The sequence below is a fragment of the Microcebus murinus genome, chromosome 21, assembly GCF_040939455.1.
Source record: "Microcebus murinus isolate Inina chromosome 21, M.murinus_Inina_mat1.0, whole genome shotgun sequence".
Lineage (NCBI taxonomy): Eukaryota > Metazoa > Chordata > Mammalia > Primates > Cheirogaleidae > Microcebus > Microcebus murinus.
This window is the reverse complement of record NC_134124.1, coordinates 10317170-10339277: the sequence shown is the minus strand read 5'-3', so window position 1 is coordinate 10339277 and position 22108 is coordinate 10317170. Positions and strand designations below refer to the sequence as shown.

The 22108-nt window shown below is 45.4% G+C and overlaps 1 protein-coding gene across 3 annotated transcripts in view; it reads right to left on the bottom strand.

Annotated features, from left to right (window-relative positions):
• The window catches only part of ARHGAP26 (Rho GTPase activating protein 26), a 427310-nt gene that overhangs the window by 284394 nt on the left and 120808 nt on the right, over positions 1-22108 (bottom strand). For all 3 annotated transcript variants that reach the window (XM_075996167.1, XM_012748774.3, XM_012748778.3), the window contains exons 6-10: positions 20111-20221; positions 13356-13460; positions 11453-11582; positions 9996-10096; positions 4983-5077 (exon numbers count right to left, since the gene is read on the bottom strand). In XM_075996167.1, the coding sequence (XP_075852282.1) occupies positions 4983-5077; positions 9996-10096; positions 11453-11582; positions 13356-13460; positions 20111-20221 (542 nt within the window). The remainder of the gene's footprint in view (positions 1-4982; positions 5078-9995; positions 10097-11452; positions 11583-13355; positions 13461-20110; positions 20222-22108) is intronic.

The following is a 22108-nucleotide window of genomic DNA, read 5'->3' as shown; positions in this document are numbered from 1 at the left end:
GGACTTCGACGTATGAAATAGGTAGAGACACGATGTAACCCATGACAAATACCTTCTGAGAAAATAAAAGGCATTCTCCTTTGGAGCATGTTGTGGCAACACCTTCCCAACTGCTACAAGTCACAGACACTTATTTAAAGCCATACCATTTTCTTAATGTTAGAGTAACTGAATTTCAAAAGAAATCAGAAGAGAAATTCAAAGAACCATCATGTTATAATGATTTAACTGGCAGGATATCTTGATCCAAGCAAGCTTTCAGTTTGAGATTGACAAGAAAGTTTCTACTAATTTAACTTTTAAATGTTGGAAACAATACAATCCTTTTGAAGGAAAGCCTAAGATGCAAAGAGCTTAACTTTGGCCTGTGAAACATTTGCTCAGAATAGTCCTGGGGCCTTCAATATTTCAGGTCTGAACTTCCCTCAAAACTAGTTCTGAACATATGGGTTAAAGGCAGGCACTAAAAGGACTGGATGAGCCATGGCCTCTGAAATTACATGGAAACTGGTACGGAAGGGTGCAGGACACCCAGAGGAGAGTAAAGGCCTACTTTTGAGATGTCAAAAAGAACTTAGACACAAGAATTGAAAGTACATTTCTGGAAAAGTATTCAGCATTAAAAAGGATCTCTGACATACAAAGTTCAAAAACCACAGATCTAAATTCCAAAGCCCTGGATTTGGATAACACTTAATTTGATTTCCAGCTCATTCATGGGTCAAAGAATTACAGAAGTTCTTTCTGTAGGACCTAAGCATCAGGGATCAACCCTTTTCACCATGATGTGAGGATTAACAAATTGACAGCAATGCACTGGGATACAATGAAAACAACCGACTAATGAATGCCACTATTGATTTCTCCTACTCATGCTAGTCTCCTTGGATTAAAAAAAAAAAAAAAAAAGTGTTACTTTAAAAAGTAAAGGTGGAGCCAGGCACGGTGGCATGTGCCTATAGCCCCAGCTACCTGGGAGGCTGAGGTGGAAGGATTGCTTGAGCCCAGAAGTTCATGGCCAGCCCAGGAACATAGCAAGACCCATCTCTAAAAAAGTAAATAAATAAAAGGTGGAAGAATGGGTATCCAGGAAAAAAAATACCATTCATGGAACTCCTACCAAGTGCCATATGCCTGGCACTGTGCTCTTATCTGCTCTGCCTCTTTTAATTTAGTCACACAAGGACTTTCTGAAGGTCACGCAGTAGAAGAGGTAAGAACGGAAGCAAGTTTGCAGCTTTAGTTTACAGCACCATTAGTCTATGATGCCAAATGCAAATGATCAAGTGATAATGGCACTTCTCAGATTTCAGGGCCTGCAAGGGTATCTCTGAAATGCGACCATTGACAGCACTGAGCTCGTCATCACTGGAAAACGCTTCTAAAATATCCTGAGTTTTGAGGCAGCAACGTGCCCCGGAGTGGACAGATTCCTGCGAAATCCCACTTTAGCCCTGGGGAAGTGATCTCACGCCTCCAACCGCAGATTCCTCAGCAACTGCATGGGGGTAAGGGAGCACCCAGCTCCCTGGGTGGTAGTGAGGACGGCGTGAAACGATGGATGAAAGTGTTCAGCTTACAGAAAATGCTCTGGTACTAGCATTTTCCTCGCCGCTCCTCCACCTCAACATCCTTTACCTAAAAAGGTAGAGTTTTATTGTGGTGGCAGTTTTTGCTTTTGCCCTGGTGAAGTCATCCGTCTCAGAGACTAGAAATCGCTTTTTCTGCCAGTTATATTCTTCCCCGGCACACAGCTAAGGATTAAGCTACTCAGGAAAAGAGCCTGAATTCTTGTTTTTGTCTTGCTTTGCTGTTGTTGCTTGTGATGTTTCTAATAAGAAAGTGTTTTTATGTCCTCTGATGAAACTGTATCGTGAAATGTGTGGTGTTGTAATGCACTGATTATTAGCAAGAACGAAGGACGACCGAAAAGCTTGCAAGTGTGGATTTCAGGGTCTCTGCCCCAGAAAAGCAGACTGCATAGGGCTGGGGCAGAGACCAGGAGTCTGTGGTTCTAACAGGCACCCCCAGTGGACGCTGAGTGCAGGCGGTTCTCACCGCACAGTGACACACATTGTTGTCATCAACTCACAATGCTGACCTCCTGGAATATCACTTCCTAAAGGCCATAGCTTTTGTTAAAAAAATAACATGACATATCAGCACTAAGTATAAAGGACAAAAGCACTCAAAACATTAAAAACTGGTAATATCTCATATTCTAAGTCACATAAATCTGCAGTCCCCAACCCCTGGGGCCCAGGCCTGTTAGGAACTGGACCGTGGACCTTCCCCTCCCCTACCCATGCCGGTCCGTGGAAAAACTGTCTTCCACGAAATCAGTCCCCGGTGCCGAAAAGGTTGGTGACCACTGGCATAGATCACACTTTAACATCTATTTGTGTCTTAGTCAAACAAAACGTTAACAGTCACTACATAAATGTTAATATATTCTACAGTTAACGTGCTCCGAAAGCATTTTGAACCCTTCCGTTGTTAAATATAACCATCCACATTTCCTAGGTGCTAAACATGCATTTCGACCGTCTGCCTCCCTGGCCCAGAAGGTGGAGCCGAGGAACCGGCGGGAGGCAGGACAGCAAGGCAATGGCCTTCTTGCTAAAGGACGCTGGAGAGGAGAGTAGGAGTCTTCAAGAGAAAAGAGCTCTGGGCAGAGTTCCGAAGGATGCTGCGCCCACCTAGCAGGTGGCAACACCCTTTCCTTCTCTTCTGAGCTCTCCCCCCCACCCCCCCACCCCCCGTGTATGTGAGGAAGACACAGACAGACACCGGGGAGAAGAAAAACACTGCCCAGCTGCCACCTAATCTTGGAGACCTACACAGAAAGCTGGAAGAAGATGCCTCCCGGGACTGCCTACTCACCTCCTGCTTATCAAGAAGAGCCTCGACAGAACCATGACCAAAACCCTTCCCTGTCCCGTTAGGGAACCAGGGACCGAAACCCAGGAGAAATCAACTCCCTGGGTGTGCCGAAGGTGACACGTTTGGGCTCTGCTTATAATCAGGGCGTGTGTGGCTTTAGCGGGCATCATAAAGAAGGGAAGGCACTAGAAGTGCCGGCAAGGGTGGGGATGAGATGGAGGCGCCATGGCGACTTTTAATTACCCAAAAAGCAACTCTCCACCACCTCTCGGGAAACATCTGAAGAAGAAAACATGAAAATCATTTGGCTTCAGAAAGTCTCCCCGGGCTTGTTTTCAATGTGACAGAGAGCTGCAATGCAAGGCACGCCCTCTTCCAAACAGCCCTGCAGACGGTCACCTCCAGGAACCACGTGTTTGAGTGGCATCCCAGCCGGCTCTGCTTCCACACACATACATCTCTGAACCTCCTCCCAGCATGCCAATAATATGAATTCCCTTAAATCACATGCAAAGAGAGATGTCTATGAGTGCTAAAAAGCACCCAGATCTAGGATTTGTTTAAAACCAAGAATAACCAATTTGTGCTTGGGGAGGGCTCTGTGCAACCCCTTTGCCACCCAACTCAACCTACCTCCAATACTACCCTCTCCCTACCCTTCCCTCTCACGCCCCATACATGGTGACAGGCTGGGGCACTTACTTTCCTTTACAAATTATATTCACTTCTCCGTGTTTAGAAAAGAAATGAAATATCAAGTTTGATAAGCATGCAGGACTAACTCATTAGCAACAAATAATAACAGCTAGTACTTGTGGAGCACTTATTACCTGCCATTCTGCCAAGCACTGTGCATGCATTATTCTCCTTAAATCCTTACAACAATCCCAGGAACTAGATACTATTATCACCTTCATTTTCCAGATGAGGAAATCAAGTCCCTGAGAGATTAAGTAACTTGCTCAACATCACACAGCCACTATGCAGCAAAGCAGAACTGGACTCCAGGTTGCCTGGCTTGAGAGTCAAAGGCGCAATGACTGAATTGCTTAAGAGATGCAGTTAGTTTCCCTGAACTTCTGGTTCAGGCTAATAGGGCACTCTCTCTCCATGGGAGCTCCAGCAGCCACAGTGCAGAGCAGACACCTGCCACAAGAAGGCCGTCCACACCCGCCAGCACACAACGAGCACACTCCAGGCAGTACTCAGTCTCAGGATGCCTGAGAGCCAGGGAATGTTGACCACAGGTAAACTTCCCAGGGAAGGGGAAGTTTGTCAGTACTGGCCTGACAAAATGGTGTGGCTTATTTTTTTTTTTTTTTAAATAAAGGGGAGAGATTACACGGAAAGAGATTATATGAGTATCATGCTGAGATTTAAGGATCTTGGTGCCAGCATCGCTGATCTTGAACAGGCAGCTCAAATAAGCTTAACACGTGGGTTTCATTGAAAGAGTCAACCTGTTGCCAAGTAAAGTGTCTCAAAGAATTGGAATGTTGTCAAACTAGCTTAACACCATGAAATGGCGTAACTTAATGAGAGACTCTGTAAGTCTTGAGGAACACAACACACGGCTCTCTCCAAAGACTGCGATTTTGCAAGTGGTCTGGTGTCTTTTCTGGACACCTGCACACATTGGTAGGAAAAATGTTGCAACTAAAAGTTGATTTTTTTTTTCTATTTGAGTAAAACTTCTTCCATGCCAATTCCTTGTGTGTCATTATATGAAGTTTTCTTAAGTAAAAAAAAAACTTCTCAAACAGCTGATACAATCATGCTACATAGTCAGTTTCTTTTAAACATCTACCCAATCTCCTGGAGATATAAACATACATTCTTGAGCACGGAAGTGCTCACGTTAAAGCAAAATGAAGCCGAGCCAGGGATGCAGTACTGAACCTAAAAGATAGGGAGGCTGCATTGATTCTTGTAAATCAGCAAGGGCCTGGATCCAGGACACTGGACATGGTGAAGGGAATAAGAAGGAAGGGAGGGAACAGTGGAAAGAAAGTGAAAAAAGCAGAAAAGCTGTGACTGAAAAGATAAGAAAGACAAAGTCAGCAAGATTTGATCCTGGGAAAAGCGTGACAGCTACTCACCTGTCTACTGCTTCTACATCAAAGCAAAACCTCTTCTCAATAGAGTCTGTTTTCCGCCGTGTGCAGGATTTGAGGGTGACTGATTCATCTTCTCCCTGGTGGGAACACACAGACTGTCAGGAAGAAGCCAGAATGTGGACTTGCTCTGCTCCTCTCCAGGACAAACACGGCACGTAAACAAGAACAATCATTTCAACCTCTCGAATCTGAGTGTTCACGACGACGTGAGGCAGAAGGTTGATCATAAACCTTTGCAGGCACGAGCCTCGTGCAGCTAAACTTTGCAGGCATGAGCCTCGTGCAGCTAAACTTTGCCAACCATTTCAATTCTTAGAACCAAACAGCTTCAGTACCAGTGTGTCATGATGGAATAGCATCAGTCCATGGTAGATAAATTCTTATTGATATGTTTTAAACAGGCTTAATTTGTAGGTCTGATAAGAGTTGAAGAAGATGGTCTCCTCCGAACTCTGAGCTTCTGTGATCTTGGGTCAGTCATTTCTTCAAGAAAACCTTCTTGAACCAGGTCAACTATCCCCAAGATGTATTCGCATAGCACCATGTACCTCTCCTTCCCTCACAGCCCTGATCACGGCTGAAACTGTCGGTTGATATAGGTGATAATTAAAATAATGTCACTCTCCCCATTCGACTATAAGCCCCCTGAGGAAAGTGACTGTGTCTGGTTTTGTTTACTCTGTGTCTCCTGAGCCCAACAGTGTTCCTGGAATACAGCAGGCACTCAATAAATGTTTTGACAGCGTTACTGACATACATGTTGCAAATGTACAATTTATGAATTCTGACATCTGTGTACACCCATGAAAACATCGCCAACAAACATTTCCACCACGCCCAAAAGCTTCCTCGTGTACCTTGGTAATCCGTCTCCCTAGTCCACCCCAGGTAACAGGGGATCTGCCTTCTATCTCTCACTATAGATTAGTTTGCATATTCTGTAATTTTATATAAGGAAACCACGCAATATGTGCTCTTTTTTAGTCTGGCTTCTTTCCCTCAGCATAATTATTCTACGATTCATCCATGTTGCTGTGCACATCAAGAGTTTACTTCTTTTTATTGCCGAGTAGTATTCTGCTGTACAAATAGAATGCAACAATTTCATCTCAGAGCACTAATTTATTGCCTGGAAACATAAGATGTGCTGTCCCTGATTTCTTTTCTCTTTCTGTCACTTAAGAATTTGTTAGGGTTTCTGTTTCTCCTGCCTCTGCCAATCCTTTTATTCTAAATTAGGGGGGAAATGAGCAAGCTTGCCTACCTTGTTGAAATAATAGGAAATGTGACTACAGAAGGTAAAATTTAACCACCCATTAACATCACAATAGTACACAAAACACAGAAGACCTAGGAAGAGACAGTTTATATTCACAAGCCTTACAACTATTGTCTTTTACTGAATAGCAAAGATTAATTTCTCAGATTGAGAACTGTTCTTTCTTCAGTTTGTACAACGTATGCGTGTAAACACCCAAACTTAAGGCACTCTGACCTTGGCGATTTCTACATATGTTTTGGATTTAATGGCTACGGACCAGCTTCCACGTTGAAAGCTTATGTGCGGGGTCGCAGAGAAACGGGAGGGAACGGGGACCTATAAGAGGATCATCAAATATAAGCAGAAAAAAGAGGAAGATGAAATTCTGTTCCAACGATAACCACACCAAATCAGAACAAAAAATCTATAAAGGTGATCCATTCAACTACTGACGGTTTGAAAACATGGGAGACATAGATAATCACCACTTAAATAAATGAAAAGCTATAACCATGACAAACATTATGGAAAAAGAAAAAGAGCCAGGCTGTGCTACACAAGCCTAAATTCGGGGGCTCTGACCAGGTTTGCAAGGTTAGGAAAAGCTTTCTTGAGCTGGGATTAAAAGGATTCACGGGCGATCAGCAAGGAGAAAGGAGCAGGGGGTGGAGCAGAGCAGGTGGGAAGGCCCTGCGGTCAGGGTCTGCAGAGTCCTGGAGGGCAGAAGAGCAGCCGGTGTGGCTGGATGCCCAGAGTGAGAGGGAAAGCAGAATGAGAAAGGGCAGGAGGGAGGGCAGGATCCTGCTCTGTATCCTGAGATCAGCGGGAAAATAAAGAAGGGTTTCAAGCAAGGGAAGGGAAAGGATCCACCAGGATGCTGCAGATCTGCAGAGAGGAGCTTCATCTCGGAAGGCAGCATGCAGGAAAACCCTTCCATCCCACAGGTGGTCCAATCCCGGAGAGGACATAGCAAATCTGCTCCTAACTCCAGGCCTGAAGCTAGGAGAACAGTGGGTACTTTCCAAGGAAAATAATCCAAATGAAAGGGACAGTGAGGGAGCAGAAAGGGTGGAGAAAAAGCATGTCAGGAAAAGAACACACCCTATTATCTATGTTAATAGGCATCTAAGTTATCTATGTTCCATCTACCTCCAGCTCCTACGAGCTTTGTTCAAACACATACGCAAAGACATCACACGCTTCCTCTGCACAAATCGAGAAGGCAACACCTCTAGACAGGCAGTCCTCATGCTTCCTCCACTATACAACCCAGGAAGCAGTTATGTCATGGAAAGACACGGTTTCAGAATCAGGAGATTCAGATCCCAGAATGAGGGTTTGAGTTCCAGCTGCACAACTCATTCGTTATATGACCTTAGAAATCATTTTCTCTCGCTAAACCTTCATTTCCTCCTTTGTAAAAGAAGGAAAATTGGATCAAACAGCATAAGGACGTAGAAAAGCATGAAACACAATATAAATGTAAGGAATTACTAATTACTATAATGTTAAGGTCCTACTATAGCATTCATTATGTGTCAGGCTCCATCAAACCTCCTAACAACCCAACGAGGTGTTTACTATCATCTCAGTAAGGTCTGCAGAGTCCCAAGCATCCAACACAATTGGTCTCCACCCTTCACTTTCAAGTGTGATGAAAAAGGAACACAGAAAATACAAAAGATTTCTTCATTAAAAAGTTTAGGAAAGCACAAGATAAAAGGCCCCAAAATAGACTATGTGAGCGAACAGTTCAGGCAAGCCGACTTCTAGGACTAAGAGTTGGAAAAGGACTAAGACTCGATCCAAGGAAAACAGGCCTCTGTTTCCATATCACAAAAACTAGGGGACACCTACTAATGCAGGTTTTTAATATTCCTTCTCCCTGTAAATTCTCTGTTATGATATTTTAACATGTCTGTTTTCCTGAGATTATTTATAAGTCAACTCCGCCCCCTGCCAAGAAACATGAAAAGGGCTTTGTTATTGCTTTGCTACAGGGAAGGAACAGAGATGCTGATAAACATCGCTATTGTGGCTTAAGCAAAAGAAAGCCAGGAAGAGAAATTGGAAGAAGAAGAGAGCGTGGGGCGCAGCATGGCCGAGTAGCTAACAGCGATGACAACGGCACCTCACATCACCGAGCCGGGCACCGTGGTATCAAAGCCAGTGCTCTAACCTCTCCACTAGACCACCCACACATGCAAACTCAACATGCTGCACAAAATGCACCACAGAGAGGACCAGGGCTGGGATGCTTACAGAGGACTAATCTAACAACACATTAGACACAACTAAAAAATTACGGAAACTAAAGATAGGACCAGAGAAATTATTCAGAATGTAGTCCAGAGATTTAAAGAGATGAGAAATGTAAATATTTTTTTTTATTAAAAACACTTAAATATCTCCAGAAGGAGATAACAGCGAGAAGGGGGGCAGAATCAAATTCAAACTGATAATTAGCAAGAATTTTCCAGAGTTATCAAGAGAGATCAAACCTCATATCCAAGAAGGCCAACTATTCCCAAGCAGATGGAGGAGAAAAAAAAAATTCAAACTAGGACTATCATAACAGAATGAAGAATATCAAAGGAAGAAAAGAAGTATTAGGAGCAGCCAAGGAGAAAAGACAGATCCGCTCCGCAGGAAATGCACCTGGCCTGCTATGGGAGCACCCAGAGGAGACTGACAGGCAGGAGGGAGAAGCAACAGCTCTATGGAGGGAGGAACTTCGAGTGTTCAAGGAGCTGCCCAACAGCAGTGACGCTGGGAGCCCGACATGCCCTGCTGCCCCTTCCAAAGACGGCCCACGTGCTCTTCCTACAATGAGACTGATACCCTTCCCATCAAGAGGCGGGGTTACATCCTCTCCCACTGAACCTGGCTGGGCGTTTGTGACCTCTAACCAACAGGTAGGGCAAAAGTAAGCTTATGTAATTTCTGAGATGAGGTCATCAAGATACCATGCAGTGTCTGCTTTAGTTGCTGGAACATTCACTCCTGAAACCGTTAGCTGCCCCGAGGCCACCATGCTGTGAGGAAGCCCAAACTAGCCCACGTGGACAGATGGGATGGACAGGCCTGAGACTATGCAGAGAAAAAGGGAGAGAAGAGGGGAGAGGAGGAGAGAGGAGACCAGGAGAGAAGGAGAGGGCTATACCAGGCCAGGCTTGAGCTGTTTCAGACCTTCATGGTTCCAGCTCCAGCCACATCCAGCTGGAACCTCAGGAGAAACGAACCCCAAGCCTGAACCACCCATCCAAATGCTCCCTGAATTCCTCTCCCACAGAAACGATGGGAAATACTAAAATGAATGTTGCTGTTTTGAATGTCGCTAAGTTTTGGGGTGACTTGTTACACAGCAATAGGGCACTGTAACATCTAAACTGCCGACTGGCAGCTCTCCAGGTTATCTAGTGAGAGTGACGTGAATCGGTTTCTCAGGATGAGGTCGTCCAAGAACTTTTAGCATTTATTTAATAAAAACAGTTGACATACTTGATATCATATATATGTGAAATACAAGGGTCTTTCTTGATTGCAGTTCCTAATAGAGCTAAGAATAATCATCTTGTTTTAGTTATTCTTCAGGGTAACTATGTTTCCTGGAACCATTGCTTGTAATTAAGAAAATTATAGCGAAACACTGGAGGTGTTACTTTATATAAGGCATTATCATCAGTACATGTTAGCCAAGTAAATCAAGCACGAAACTTAAAAAATGAACTCACCCCCTTTCCTCCTGACTTTTGGTCAAATGGCACCATAGTGATTTGTTTGGAATCCCGCTGATAGGTGCAGTAGTGCTTCACCCAAGAAGTCCCAAAGTGACCTGCAAGGTAATGTTTCCTATGAAACAACCATGTATGTCCACCCCATGCTGCACGTCATTCACTGGAGAAACACACAAGTCCCAACTCGCAATGCTCATCCACCCTTAAACCATCTTAGGGGCGATATATTCTCTGCACCAGCTGGACTGGAACAGACAGAAATCTGATTCCACAGGCTGGAAATGGAACAAACCCAGGGCTCTCCCCCCAGGGACCAAAGAAGACTGTTTCCCACTAACGCTACATCCAGTGGATCTCAAAATATAAGGGAAGCCGAGGTTCCCTGGGGAAATTAATTCACATTCCCAACATCAATCTCCACTTGAAGTTTCCGTTCTCTTCCCTGACAGGAGTAAGATGACTGAGGAAAGAACGCAGAAAGGCTCCTCCAAGGGCCTGTCACCGTCCCCATCTGGCGCGAAGACCTCACGCTTCCCACACAGCTGCTCCGTGGCCGCGCACAGACAGCGAGGGGTTCTGACCTACTTTCAAACCCCGGATTTCTGCTTCAGTAGAACTCAAGGAGATCTGAACAGCAGACAAGGAAACCTCAGGGACACCAGAGATACAGGATGGAAGTGACTTTCAACACCCAAATGTCATCTAAGGAGTATGTCCCTCAAATTTATCCCTCAGGAAAGTGTGAGACGCCACACAGTCAAGTTCTGATGAAGTCTCTGACTTTACTCAGTGCTCGCCAATTGTTTTATTTTGAATAAAAATGTACTGTTAGAAGAAGAGGGCATCATTAGTCCACAAGGACCTCAATCAATACTCAGTGTTAGATGCTTATAGAGATCACACCATCACCACTAAAAATGTCACCTGCCATTTCTTTCTTTGACATCTTCTGCAGGGCAATAGGTCTTCTTCCCGACTCTCCAAGTTTCATAAAATTCAAGCATTGGAGTGAAAGAAATTGAGAAGAGGGAAAGGGCCTAGGTCATGATTGTTTGGAATCACCAAATGTTAAGTCTACCAAAGGATAGGACTGTTGATAGACAGTAAGGTCTAGCATGCAAGACCTTTCCAAGGTGTCTATGCTCAGGGTATGGTCTATAAAGCTGTGCTAGGGGCATGGCATCCTCAGGAATAGAGTAACGCCAGGGAGAGAAGAGCCACCACAGAGCCTCAAGGCATTTCAGGATCGCAAGGGAATTCCCAGTCATAAAGGACATAATGGTAGACAAGACACTGTGGACATCATCTTTCCCTTTGGAGAAACTGAACTGTGAAAATTACTCTCATTCACTCAAACATGCACGTACAACCCCCAGGCACTAGTGGATACACACTCCACCTTCTGGGCAAAAGGCCTGAGCACATCCCCAGCTGCTGCCCGTGAGAGCACTTACGTTTCTCCTGCACGTAGAGGTATCCTTCCATGGTGTAGGGGCTGATGGTCTTGTGCTCCAGGGGATTCTCCTTCATCTTTTTCATCAGTGATTCCACCTCTGACCTGGTGCCTTCAAAGCGATTTCTCGTCTAGGATGAAAGGAACTTTATTCAAATAAAAGAAATGAAATCTCTGTCTAATAATTCAGAAGATCAACCTAATAGAATCCTTACAAATTGGGCGCGGTGGCTCACGCCTGTAATCCCAGCACTCTGGGAGGCCGGGGCGGGCGGATCGCTCAAGGTCAGGAGTTCGAAACCAGTCTGAGCAAGACCCTGTCTCTACTAAAAATAAAAACAAATTAATTGGCCAACTAAAAATATATAGAAAAAATTAGCTGGGCATGGTGGCACATGCCTGTAGTCCCAGCTACTCGGGAGGCTAAGGCAGGAGGATTGCTTGAGCCCAGGAGTTTGAGGTTGGACACCACAGCACTCTAGCCTGGGGTAACAAAGTGAGACTCTGTCTTAAAAAAAAAAAAAAAAAAAAAATATCCTTATATATCTAAAACCCAGGAAGGGACATTCCTCTAGGAATTGGGTCCTTCATATACAAGACAACAACTTGGATCCTAAAGTCCTCTACTAGAATGACTCTCAAACTCGAGTCACCATCAAAATCACCTAGGGAATCTTGGAGAAAATGCATATGTCCAATTTAAGTATCCCTGGACCCCAAAAATGTGCATTTTAAATAAGCATTCTGATTCAGACAGTGCGGAGGTTTGTACGCCTTCAGGACTAAGGTACTCATTTCTCCAGCTGCAGGAACACTGCTCACTGGTGGCCTGCAGATGTCCCTCCTTAAAAGGGAGCCGCCTCACTCGAGGGTACTCCTTTCCGAGGGCAGCCTGCACCCAATGAGTAGCCAAGGCTAGGAGCAAAGGGGGAAGGGGTCAAAGCCTGGCCCCTTTGCTTATATACAGGACCCCTCTGAACCATGAGGCCAGCTCCAGAGCGCCCCCTGCTGCATCTGCGTCACAGCTCAGCTTCTCCCTCCCGCCCTCCAGCTGCCCTCACGCTGTCAGCGGTGTTTCTGCCCGCATCAGCCCCGAGTACACCTGCTGCATGTCAACCTCCAATTCCGAGTCTGTTTTCTGAAGAATTCGGCCTAAGGGGAACCACGCTCAGTGAAACCTTCTCCAGGATTCTGCCCTTTGAGATGACACAGAGAACCATGCAAGCTCCAGGCTTCTAAAAGCCACGCAGCAGACACGCTAGGTTTTATTTCCCACGCAAGATCGCCTGGGGACAAAGAAGACTAACGTGGTCCCATCTCACAGCAAAGAAGAGGGCTTGAGCCCCAGGAACTGCTAACCACAGAGCCCTAAGAGCAGGATTCCGTGCACCAGAAGGTTCTGTGTTTAAAACCTGGGAATGAAGACTGGGAGTGAACCGCACTGACTTGGATTTCCTGTCCGCCTTCCCAAGAGCTGGACGAGAGCACATCCTCTGAGCCAGGGGCCAGCCTGTGTCTCCCACCCTCATCCCCTGAGCACACGCCCCAAGGCCTGTGGCTGGGCAGCTAGATGCACAGAAGGGAGGCTGGGCTGGGCTTTCTACCGCCAACGGAAATCCTGCCTCTGGCGCTGCAGATTTGAAACCTAAGCAGCAGCAGCACTTCCGAAAACATAAATAGCACAGCAGAATAATGGGGAAGAGGGTGACGGCCTAACCTGGGGCCACCAAGTACTCTAGGAATGCCTGCCCCTTCCCCCCGGCTGCCCTCTGAACCCTAGCAGGACCCCCCCTCCTCACCTACATTCCAAGCCACATAGGTGGTTTCTACGGCAACCAGGCCCCTGTTTCGCCCTCTCCCTTTCCTTGACCAGAGAGAGGAAGGACACCCCTTCGCCCACTCACGTTCTGTATGCTGATGGTCAGCTGTGTCTTGAAGTCGCCGAAATCCTTGGCCAGTTCATAACCGTGGTGATAGAAAGTGAAGAGTCCTTGCAGGAAGGCCAGCAGCTGTAACGCAGGGGGAAAGGCAGGCGTCACATAAACAGGCTGCGAGGAGGAACATGAGGCCGTGTACCTGAGTTCCCAGCGCTGCTTTGGGCGTCGGGAATAAACATCAAATCCTGACGGCTAACATTTATACAGAGCGCCACTCGTGTGCCACGCGCTGTGTGCCCTTCCACGCCCCGTCTCGCCGAGTACTCGCAGCACCCTACGACCTCAATACTACCACTACCCTCATTCCACTAGGGACGAAGCAGGTGCAGGAAGGTTAAGAAGCTGGCCCCCAAACACAAAGTGGCAGCCAGGATTTGAAACCGGGTCTCCTCGGCGGCCACCAAAACCCACGCTCTTACCCCGTGAGCCCCACCATCTCCTGAGAACACCATTTCTTCAAAAACTAAAGACCAGGACTCCAACTCGGGCTCCTTCTAGAGCATGTGCCGTGTGTCAGGTCACATGCAGAAGAGGGAGAGAAGGAAGCGAGGTGTCCTGAGTCTGCAGTTTAACAGGCGAAGTCAAATCAAAGAAAATCACCCAGGTTAGACTTCAGCTACAGCACGCTTCTGTGCTTTCCCTAAACTGTCCAAAAGTAAACACTACAGAGTCCTTTATTAAAACATTGCCATGTTCACACATTTTCACACATGATGGTTTCCCCACATTCTCCTTTAATTAAGTCCCCTTGGGCTAAAAGGTGAGCCCATTTATTGTTTAGTCTCGACTTTAGTGAACAGGGAAAACATCTGCTCACCACCATCCTCACCCTATACCCTCATAGACTTAAAAACTATCAGTGTCCCCACCCTGAGCCCCTGCCACCCTTCGTTTCTCCAAGCTAAATAAACAAGCTCCTGTGGTCTTCCCTCTCAGAGGTTCCGTCCAACCCTCACTGTTGTCATGCTGCGCCAGCCCCTTCCCAGGGCCTACACATCTCCCATCAATTTCCAACTTCCACCTAGAGGAGAGGACGATGACGAAAGTCCGAACGAGGCTCGGAAGGGCTGGCGCAGCACCTCCACGCCCAGCCCAGCTCTGCCACGTCCAAGGACCATCTCTGTCCCGACTTCAACTCCTCAAGGCCCACTCTCGTTTTCTCAGTGGTACACTCTGACTTCCCCGGCCTGGCCCCACCACGTGCTGCACTGAGACACCCTGGCGTGGCTCCATGTTGCTGTATTCGGTTTCTCGGTCCCTACGTGAACTTACCTGCACTCATTAAACGTAATCCCATCCCCCCTGCGCACACCTAACTCTCCTTTTCCGAGAGGTGGCCCTAACCACGACGGTAAACGAATCTCATCCCACCCACCACCCCCGCGCTCCTGCCCGGCCTGCCGCACAGAGGTGTGGTGTGCTGCTCCGTCTGGGCTGAGAGCAGGACCCAGACTTCGGGCCATGCCATGTGCCCAGCCCAGCCAAGCCTGGCCAAGGAGCTCTGCACTGGGAAGTCAGACAAAACCCAGATGATGGCAGTATGGCGCTTGGACTTCCCACTGCCATTGTCCCCAGCCCATCTACCCCCTTAGATTCCCACGGGAGGTGGGAGAGCGGGCACTGCTGAGTCCTCTGGCAGTAAAGCCCTCCAGCGGCACCATGTACAGATCCCAACGTACATCAGTGGATGAGTGGTAAGTCACATACGGTCACAGAGACTGGTCACGGACTCTCTTCCTCGGAGATGGCCAAAGCCTTTGGACTTAGTCTATATAAAATACTTTTTTTCCCCCCGAGAGGAAAGCCCATCCTTTTGCTTCTAGATGGCTCCAGTGATAGAGGAGAAGGGGCTCCGGTGCCAAACCTGGTCCCGGGATTCACAGTGAAAACTGTGCTTTCCCTCTTCTCGTCCCTGCCCTCCTCCCTGCTGTCCCCAAACACGGGGCCCCTGCACTTTTCCACGGCACTCGGCCACCCCCACTTCAGAGTCATGCAGACGGCAAGCAGCTAATTCTAAGGTCATTCCCCCCATTAGCTCTGATGTATTCAGTGGCGCCTCTCTCACTCAGGGTCATTAAATATTCCCCAACAGCTCACCAAAGTGCCACCCGGGCATGCAGGCGAGTGCTCCAAAGGCAGAGTTAATAACATTTATTTTGGCTTTCACTTCCTTTGGTGTCATGCCTTGATTGCCCGTTTTCCTACGGGAAATGACTCCTTAGACGCTGTTACTTTGGCCCACTTCTTCCCCCTTCCTTCTCTCATCTGCCCCCTTTCTATGCCCTCCCACCCTACACATGAACCTTTGGACCTGTTACGAAGTGGGAAGTGAACACCCACCCCTCGGGGGCCAGAGACCCCAGAGATGGGAGGATCTGTCTGCTTCAAAGAAACACTCCCACTCACACTCACGCAGGGAGAGCTTGCTGTGGTCCCTCCTGGTTATCACACAGGAGGGGGCAGCCGTCCACTGAGCCACCACAAAATCACAGTCTGATAAAGGAAAGACCTTCCTTGCCTCCCTCTACCTTCTTCCCCATCAGCAAAACCTATTCCTACTTCCTATTTGTTTTTAATTTTATAAAGCAAAAGTGTCACTGGCTGCATCATTCTGAACTATCTGAGGAATCCAGATGGTCACCATTCGTAGAACAGAACTGCTTTTAGGGATTGAATTGTGTCCCCCTAAAAAAGACATGTAGAAGTCCTAACTCCCAGGAGCTCAGAATGGGACTAAATTTGGAAATGGGGTCTCTACATGGGAAATCAAGTTAAATGAGGACACTGGGTGAGCCCTAGTCCTTTTATAAGGATACCATGACTGATGTCTTTAGAAAAAGGGAAAATCCGGACACAGAGACAGACATGCACAGCCACATGAGGATGGAGGACGGGAGTGATGCATCTATAAGCCAAAGAATGGCAACTGTTGCCAGAAAAGGCAGGGTCCTTTCCCTTTAGGTTTCAGAGATCCCTGCAAAAAACTCGGTTTCAGACTTCTCGCCTTTAAAATTGCAAAGCATTAAGTTTTTGTTGTTCTGAGATGCCCAGTTCGTGGTGCTTTGTCACCGCAGCCCTAAAAAACTAATACAGCTACCAAGAATCATTCACTCGGGCAACAAAGAGAAAGTCAACCAGCAGGGCGACGAAAAGCCAACCTGGGGAAGGCACGTAACTCCCTCTAACTCATCTTTAACAGGAAGGTCACAGCAGCACCTGTTACTACACGGGGCTGGAGTGAAGGTTGATTCAGAGCGTCCATGTGACGGGCTTGGCACAGCAGCGCTGTCAGGAGAGATATATATTATCAGGCAAGAGAGACATATATTGTCAGGCTGATGTGCATGTGTCACGGTCCAGGGCAAGCTGGAGGAGGGGGAAGCCCAGGACAGGATGCAAAGACCAAAGGAAAACATGGGACAGACACGGCACCAGGAAGCATGCAGGAGGCTAGACTCAGAGGATGCAGTGCCTGATGACCCTGGAGAGCGAGTTCTCGGCAGTACCAGCTAACCTTCAATTACGGAACCTCAGGGAACAGAGGGAACGTGGCCTCACCTTCATGAAGTCAGTATGTCATTATCTGCAATCCAAATCTCAAGAACATTTGGTACCGCAGCAAGAAAATAAAGGCTTCCGGCACAAAAATATACATACATGGTTTAGATCCCAGAAATTGGATTTTTCTTCCTTGGAACACCAAAACTTTGTTTATTTTTCTGAAGGTCAATAATATTCTGGAACTTGAAGTTACTTTCTAAGAAACAAATGAATATGGCCAATGTGCACGGAGGTTCCCTGAATGGCTAGAAGATTCTCCAGACTGCAAACAACTCAAAACAGGAATACCCATACCTAGGTACCCCAGCAATTTAGTTCAATAGATTTCTTGATGGTTTCCTTCCCACCTGTAAGCAATCAAATGCTGTTTCACAGAGATCAAGTTCCAGACTCTTCCAGCTCTGCTATTTACTAGATAGGCCCCTGGATAAGTAAATGCACACAAACATGTGTCTCCATTTCTTTATCTGAAACTAGAGATAAAGACAGTACCTACCCACAGAGATGTTATAAGGACTGAATGACCTAATGCACACAAAGCATTTAGCACAGCCCACGACACGGTTTCAGCGAATATCATCAATTGCTATTTCGTATTCTTCCTTTGTAGAGTGTAGGCCAGTGGCTCAAACTGTAACGTGCAGCTAAATCACCTGGAGGTCTTCCTAAAATACAGCTCCTGGGCCCCACCCTTAAATTTCAGGTCTACGGTGGAGCCTGAGAATTTGCATTGGTAATATGCTTTTTGAATCACGGGTCTCCTTTGGCAATATTTTCTTGGTGTGAATATCTCCTCCCAAGCCCCAGCTCCTGCAGCCACTGACACACTTAGAGGCTGGTGTGTTCAGAGTGAGAACTTCTGTAGCAAAGTGAAGGCTGAACATCTGAATCCCACATCCAGCCTCTCAATCAACTCATTTAGTTTAACTCTGGGCAAAACTTTCTCTCTATCCTAACATAAGACTGGAAATCTGTGTGCATTCGCTCTCCAGCTGCCTCACTGTATGAGCTGAAAAACAGCTGCACACTGCAATGACTACACTCTTTAAATCCCTCTGGCACTTCTATATCATCCATCCTGTCCAACCTGTCACTCTGCCACTGAACTGCCTGTTACTTTGGCTGGCTCTCCACTATAGACATCTTGCTTCCCACCGTGATGCTGTGAGCTCTCAGACACTGCAGCTGGGTTTTTGGACTTTTCTATTTTTTTTGAGACAGAGTCTCACTTCTGTTGCCTGGGCTAGAGTACCATGGTGTCAGCCTAGCTCACAGCAACCTCAAACTCCTGGGCTCAAGCGATCCTCCTGCCTCAGCCTCCCAAGTAGCTGAGACTACTACAGGCATGTACCACCATCCCCCAATAATTATATATATATATATATATATATATATATTTTAGTTAGCCAATTAATTTCTTTCTATTTATAGTAGAGACAGGGGTCTCGCTCTTGCTCAGGCTGGTCTCGAACTCCTGACCTTGAGCAAGCCACCCGCCTCAGCCTCCCAGAGTGCTAGGATTACAGGCATCAGCCACAGTGCCAGGCCATGGACTTTTCTATGGTATTCAGTATATAAACGTTTTTAGATCCACCAAAACTATTTATATTAAAACAGGTAGGCCCTGTTAATATTGGCACTTGTCTTATTTGCCTGTAAGTGAGGATAACTGCTAACTTTTCGTTGGGTTCTAATCAGATTCTGTTCTAAGTACCTTACATGGATAAACTCAGTCAACCCTCACAGCATCTTTATAAAGTGGGTGATAGTATTATCCTCATTTTGCAGATGGGGAAAGTAAAGCTCAGAGGAATAACTTGCCTAAGAACACACGGCTAGTAAATGACTAAGCGGGGATTTAAATTCAAGCAGTCGGGCTCTAGAACCCTTAACTATGATTCCACTGCCTCTTAAAGTAAAAACATCCTAAGATACTATCATATTATTATACAATACAATGCCACGAAATGCAATACTAAATCCTTGTAGATCTCTTTTTTATTTAATAAAAAGAGCAGGCTCAAGTAATTAAGGACTTTAAGAAATTTGCTAAATGAGGTAGCTAGGAGTGGAATACCAAAAATATAGTTCGGCAATAGTAAAAGATGTAGACATCAGATTCCAAAGCCAACTAGAATCCTGATGAGAAACTTCTAGCAAGTCTACATGCCTGAGTACCATCCCACAAGCTTACAAACTAGAAATGAGTCACTGAATAGTCTTTACTAAAAAGAATAGTCATTTTCCTTCAGTTCCTTATACTTTTATTTTTATTTGCTTAAGAAAATACCATTTCTTAAATCTAAGTAGATAAGAATCTTACAAGAGTCCAGGCTTGAGTCTAAATTAGGGGCCCATTTTGGCTGCAAAATCCCTGGTAGTGCAAATTTTTAATTGAGGCCCATGTGCTATTTTGGTGTTTCTATGAAGTGTTCCTGCTGTGGATTCTCCAAAGAGCGCCACACATGGCAGAGTGGATGGAGAGGCACCACACCTGAATGAAACCAGTCACGCTGATGCAGCCTTAACTAAAGTCAGACCTTTCCTTTCCCGCACTGCAATCCTTCAGGCCCACTGGGGACACTCTGCCCAAGTCCAAATTCCACCCTGGTCTACTCAGCAGAATCTCAATGCTGCTCTGATTGTAACATACCCACAGTGAGAAATCACTTTTTATAGCATCTTTTCATACCTGGATGGGATAAGGAGGGGCTTTGGACCTGGGGGGCAAAAGGAGCAAAGTACTATGTATGTTCTGCCTGGGTTACTACTCCATCTGGATTGTTTTAGAGAGGCGGGAAGGAGGGTGGGAGAGAGGAGAAAAGTTAAGGTGTAATCACCAAGTCCTGGCAAGACAAAAACTCTTCTCCTCTGGACCCCCACTTCCACTCCATCCACCCGGGGAATCATACAGCACGACACTGGGTAGCTAGAAGAAGGGGCTACTGCTCAAGGCTCTGTCTCTGTCTGCAAGCTGCACAGTGGCTGCTGAGGAAGAAACCAGGGTAGCCAGACTGACAAAGCAGGAGGCACAGCATTAGGGCAGGTCAACCTGCTCGTCAATGACTTAGAGCATTCCGTAATCTGCTAGGTATTACAGCTGGAATGAGAAGCAGGGATGAAAGCGTGGGCACACTGTTAAACCCGGAACATCTACTTACAGGCTCCACAAACTCAAACATCTTTCTCTCTTGGACCTCCTGCACCTTGAAGACATATTCCAGGGACACTTCATAGAAATGCTGCCGGACCAGATCCACTTGGCTGTCTGCCTACAAACAAGATGAAATTTAAGAGAAAAATGAAGTCACTACCCCAGGAGAGCATTCAGCAAGCAGGCCAGAAAAAAAAAAAAAATCTGGAGATGATTTTTAAAAACATATCAAACAGCATGATACAGAAAGAATAATAACTACAGTAACCATTTCACTACATACGTTGAAACATATGCACTAAGTACTCACGTTGTACTCCTAAAATACATATGGATTTGCAAATCCAAAATACAAAAGATATATAGTCTTTTCAAAAGATAAAAACAAACAAAAAAAAAAGCCCTCAAATAGAACTGTAGGTTAAAAAAGGCAAATGGATATAAGGAATTCAAACAACAGCAAAAAAAAACACATATATATATGATCTCATTAAAACTTGGGCAGAGACTCTGAATAGACATGTCTCAAAAGAAGACATACAAATGGCCAACAGGCATTTGAAAAAATGCTCAACACATTAGGAAATGCAAATCAAAACCACAACGAGGTATCGTCTTAACCCTGTTAGAATGGCTAATATAAAACAGTAAAAAAATAACAAATACTGGAAAAGATGTGGAGAAAAGGGGACTCTTATACAGTGTTGGAGGAAATGTAAATTAGTGCATCCACTGTGGAAAACAGTATGGAGGATTCTCAGAAAACTAAAAATAGAACCACCTTATGATCCAGCAATCCCACTGCAGGGTGTATATCCAAAAGAAAGGAAATAAGAATATCAAAGGGCTACCTGCAACCCTGTTTATTGCAGCACTATTCACAACAGCCAATGAACAAATAGATAAAGAAAATGTGGTAGATATATGCAATGAAATACTATTCAGCCATGAAAAAAATAGAATGAAATACTGTCATTTGCAGCAGCATAAATAAATGGAACTGGAAGTCATTATATTAAGCGCAATAAGCCCGGCACAGAAAGACAAATATCACGTGTTCTCACTCATATGTGGGAGCTAAAACTGTGAATCTCACGAAGGTAAAGAGTAGAATGATAGTTACTAGAGGCTGGGAAGGGGCCAGGGATAAATGGAGGTCGGTCGATGGGTACAAAAATATAACTGGATAGAAGGAATAAGTTCTAGTGTTTGTGGCTGAGTAGTACTCCATGGCATACATATACTACATTTTATACCTTTTGTAACATCCTGGATGGAACCGGAAACCATTCTTCTAAGTGAAGTATCACAAGAATGGAAAAACAAACACCACATGTACTCACTATTAAATTGGAATTAACTGATCAAGACTCATGTGCATATATGGAAGTAAAACTCTACAGAAATGAAGCAGGTGGCAAGTGACGGGATGGGTCAATTCACACCTAATGGGTACAATGCACACTATCTGGGCGACGGGCACACTTTTAACTTTGACTCAAACTGTACAAAAGGAATTCATGTAACCAAAACGTTTGTACCCCTGTAAGATTCTGAAACAAACAAACATAAAAAAGTTCTAGTGTTTGATAAAACAGTAGGGTGACTGTAGTTATTAATAACAGTAATATATTGAATATTTCAAAATAGCTAGAAGAGAAAATATGAAATGTTCCCAACATAAAGAAATGATAAATGGTCAAGGTGATGGAAATCCTAAACACACTGAGATCTGATGATTACACATTGTAGGCATGCCTCAAAATATCACATATACTCCAATATGAACCAATTTAAAAAAACGGTGAATGAGTGGGCCAAATGGACACATTAGTACAAATAGTATCATGTCACAACATTAAAAGTAATCAAATCCTTGAAACAAACAAAAAAGAAATAGTAATGATAATGGTTATAGCTGAGTGCTACCTTTGCACCAGGAACCATGCCTAGAGCTGAATATACGTTACCTTATTTAATCCCCAGTAACTCCCGGTAAGGAAGA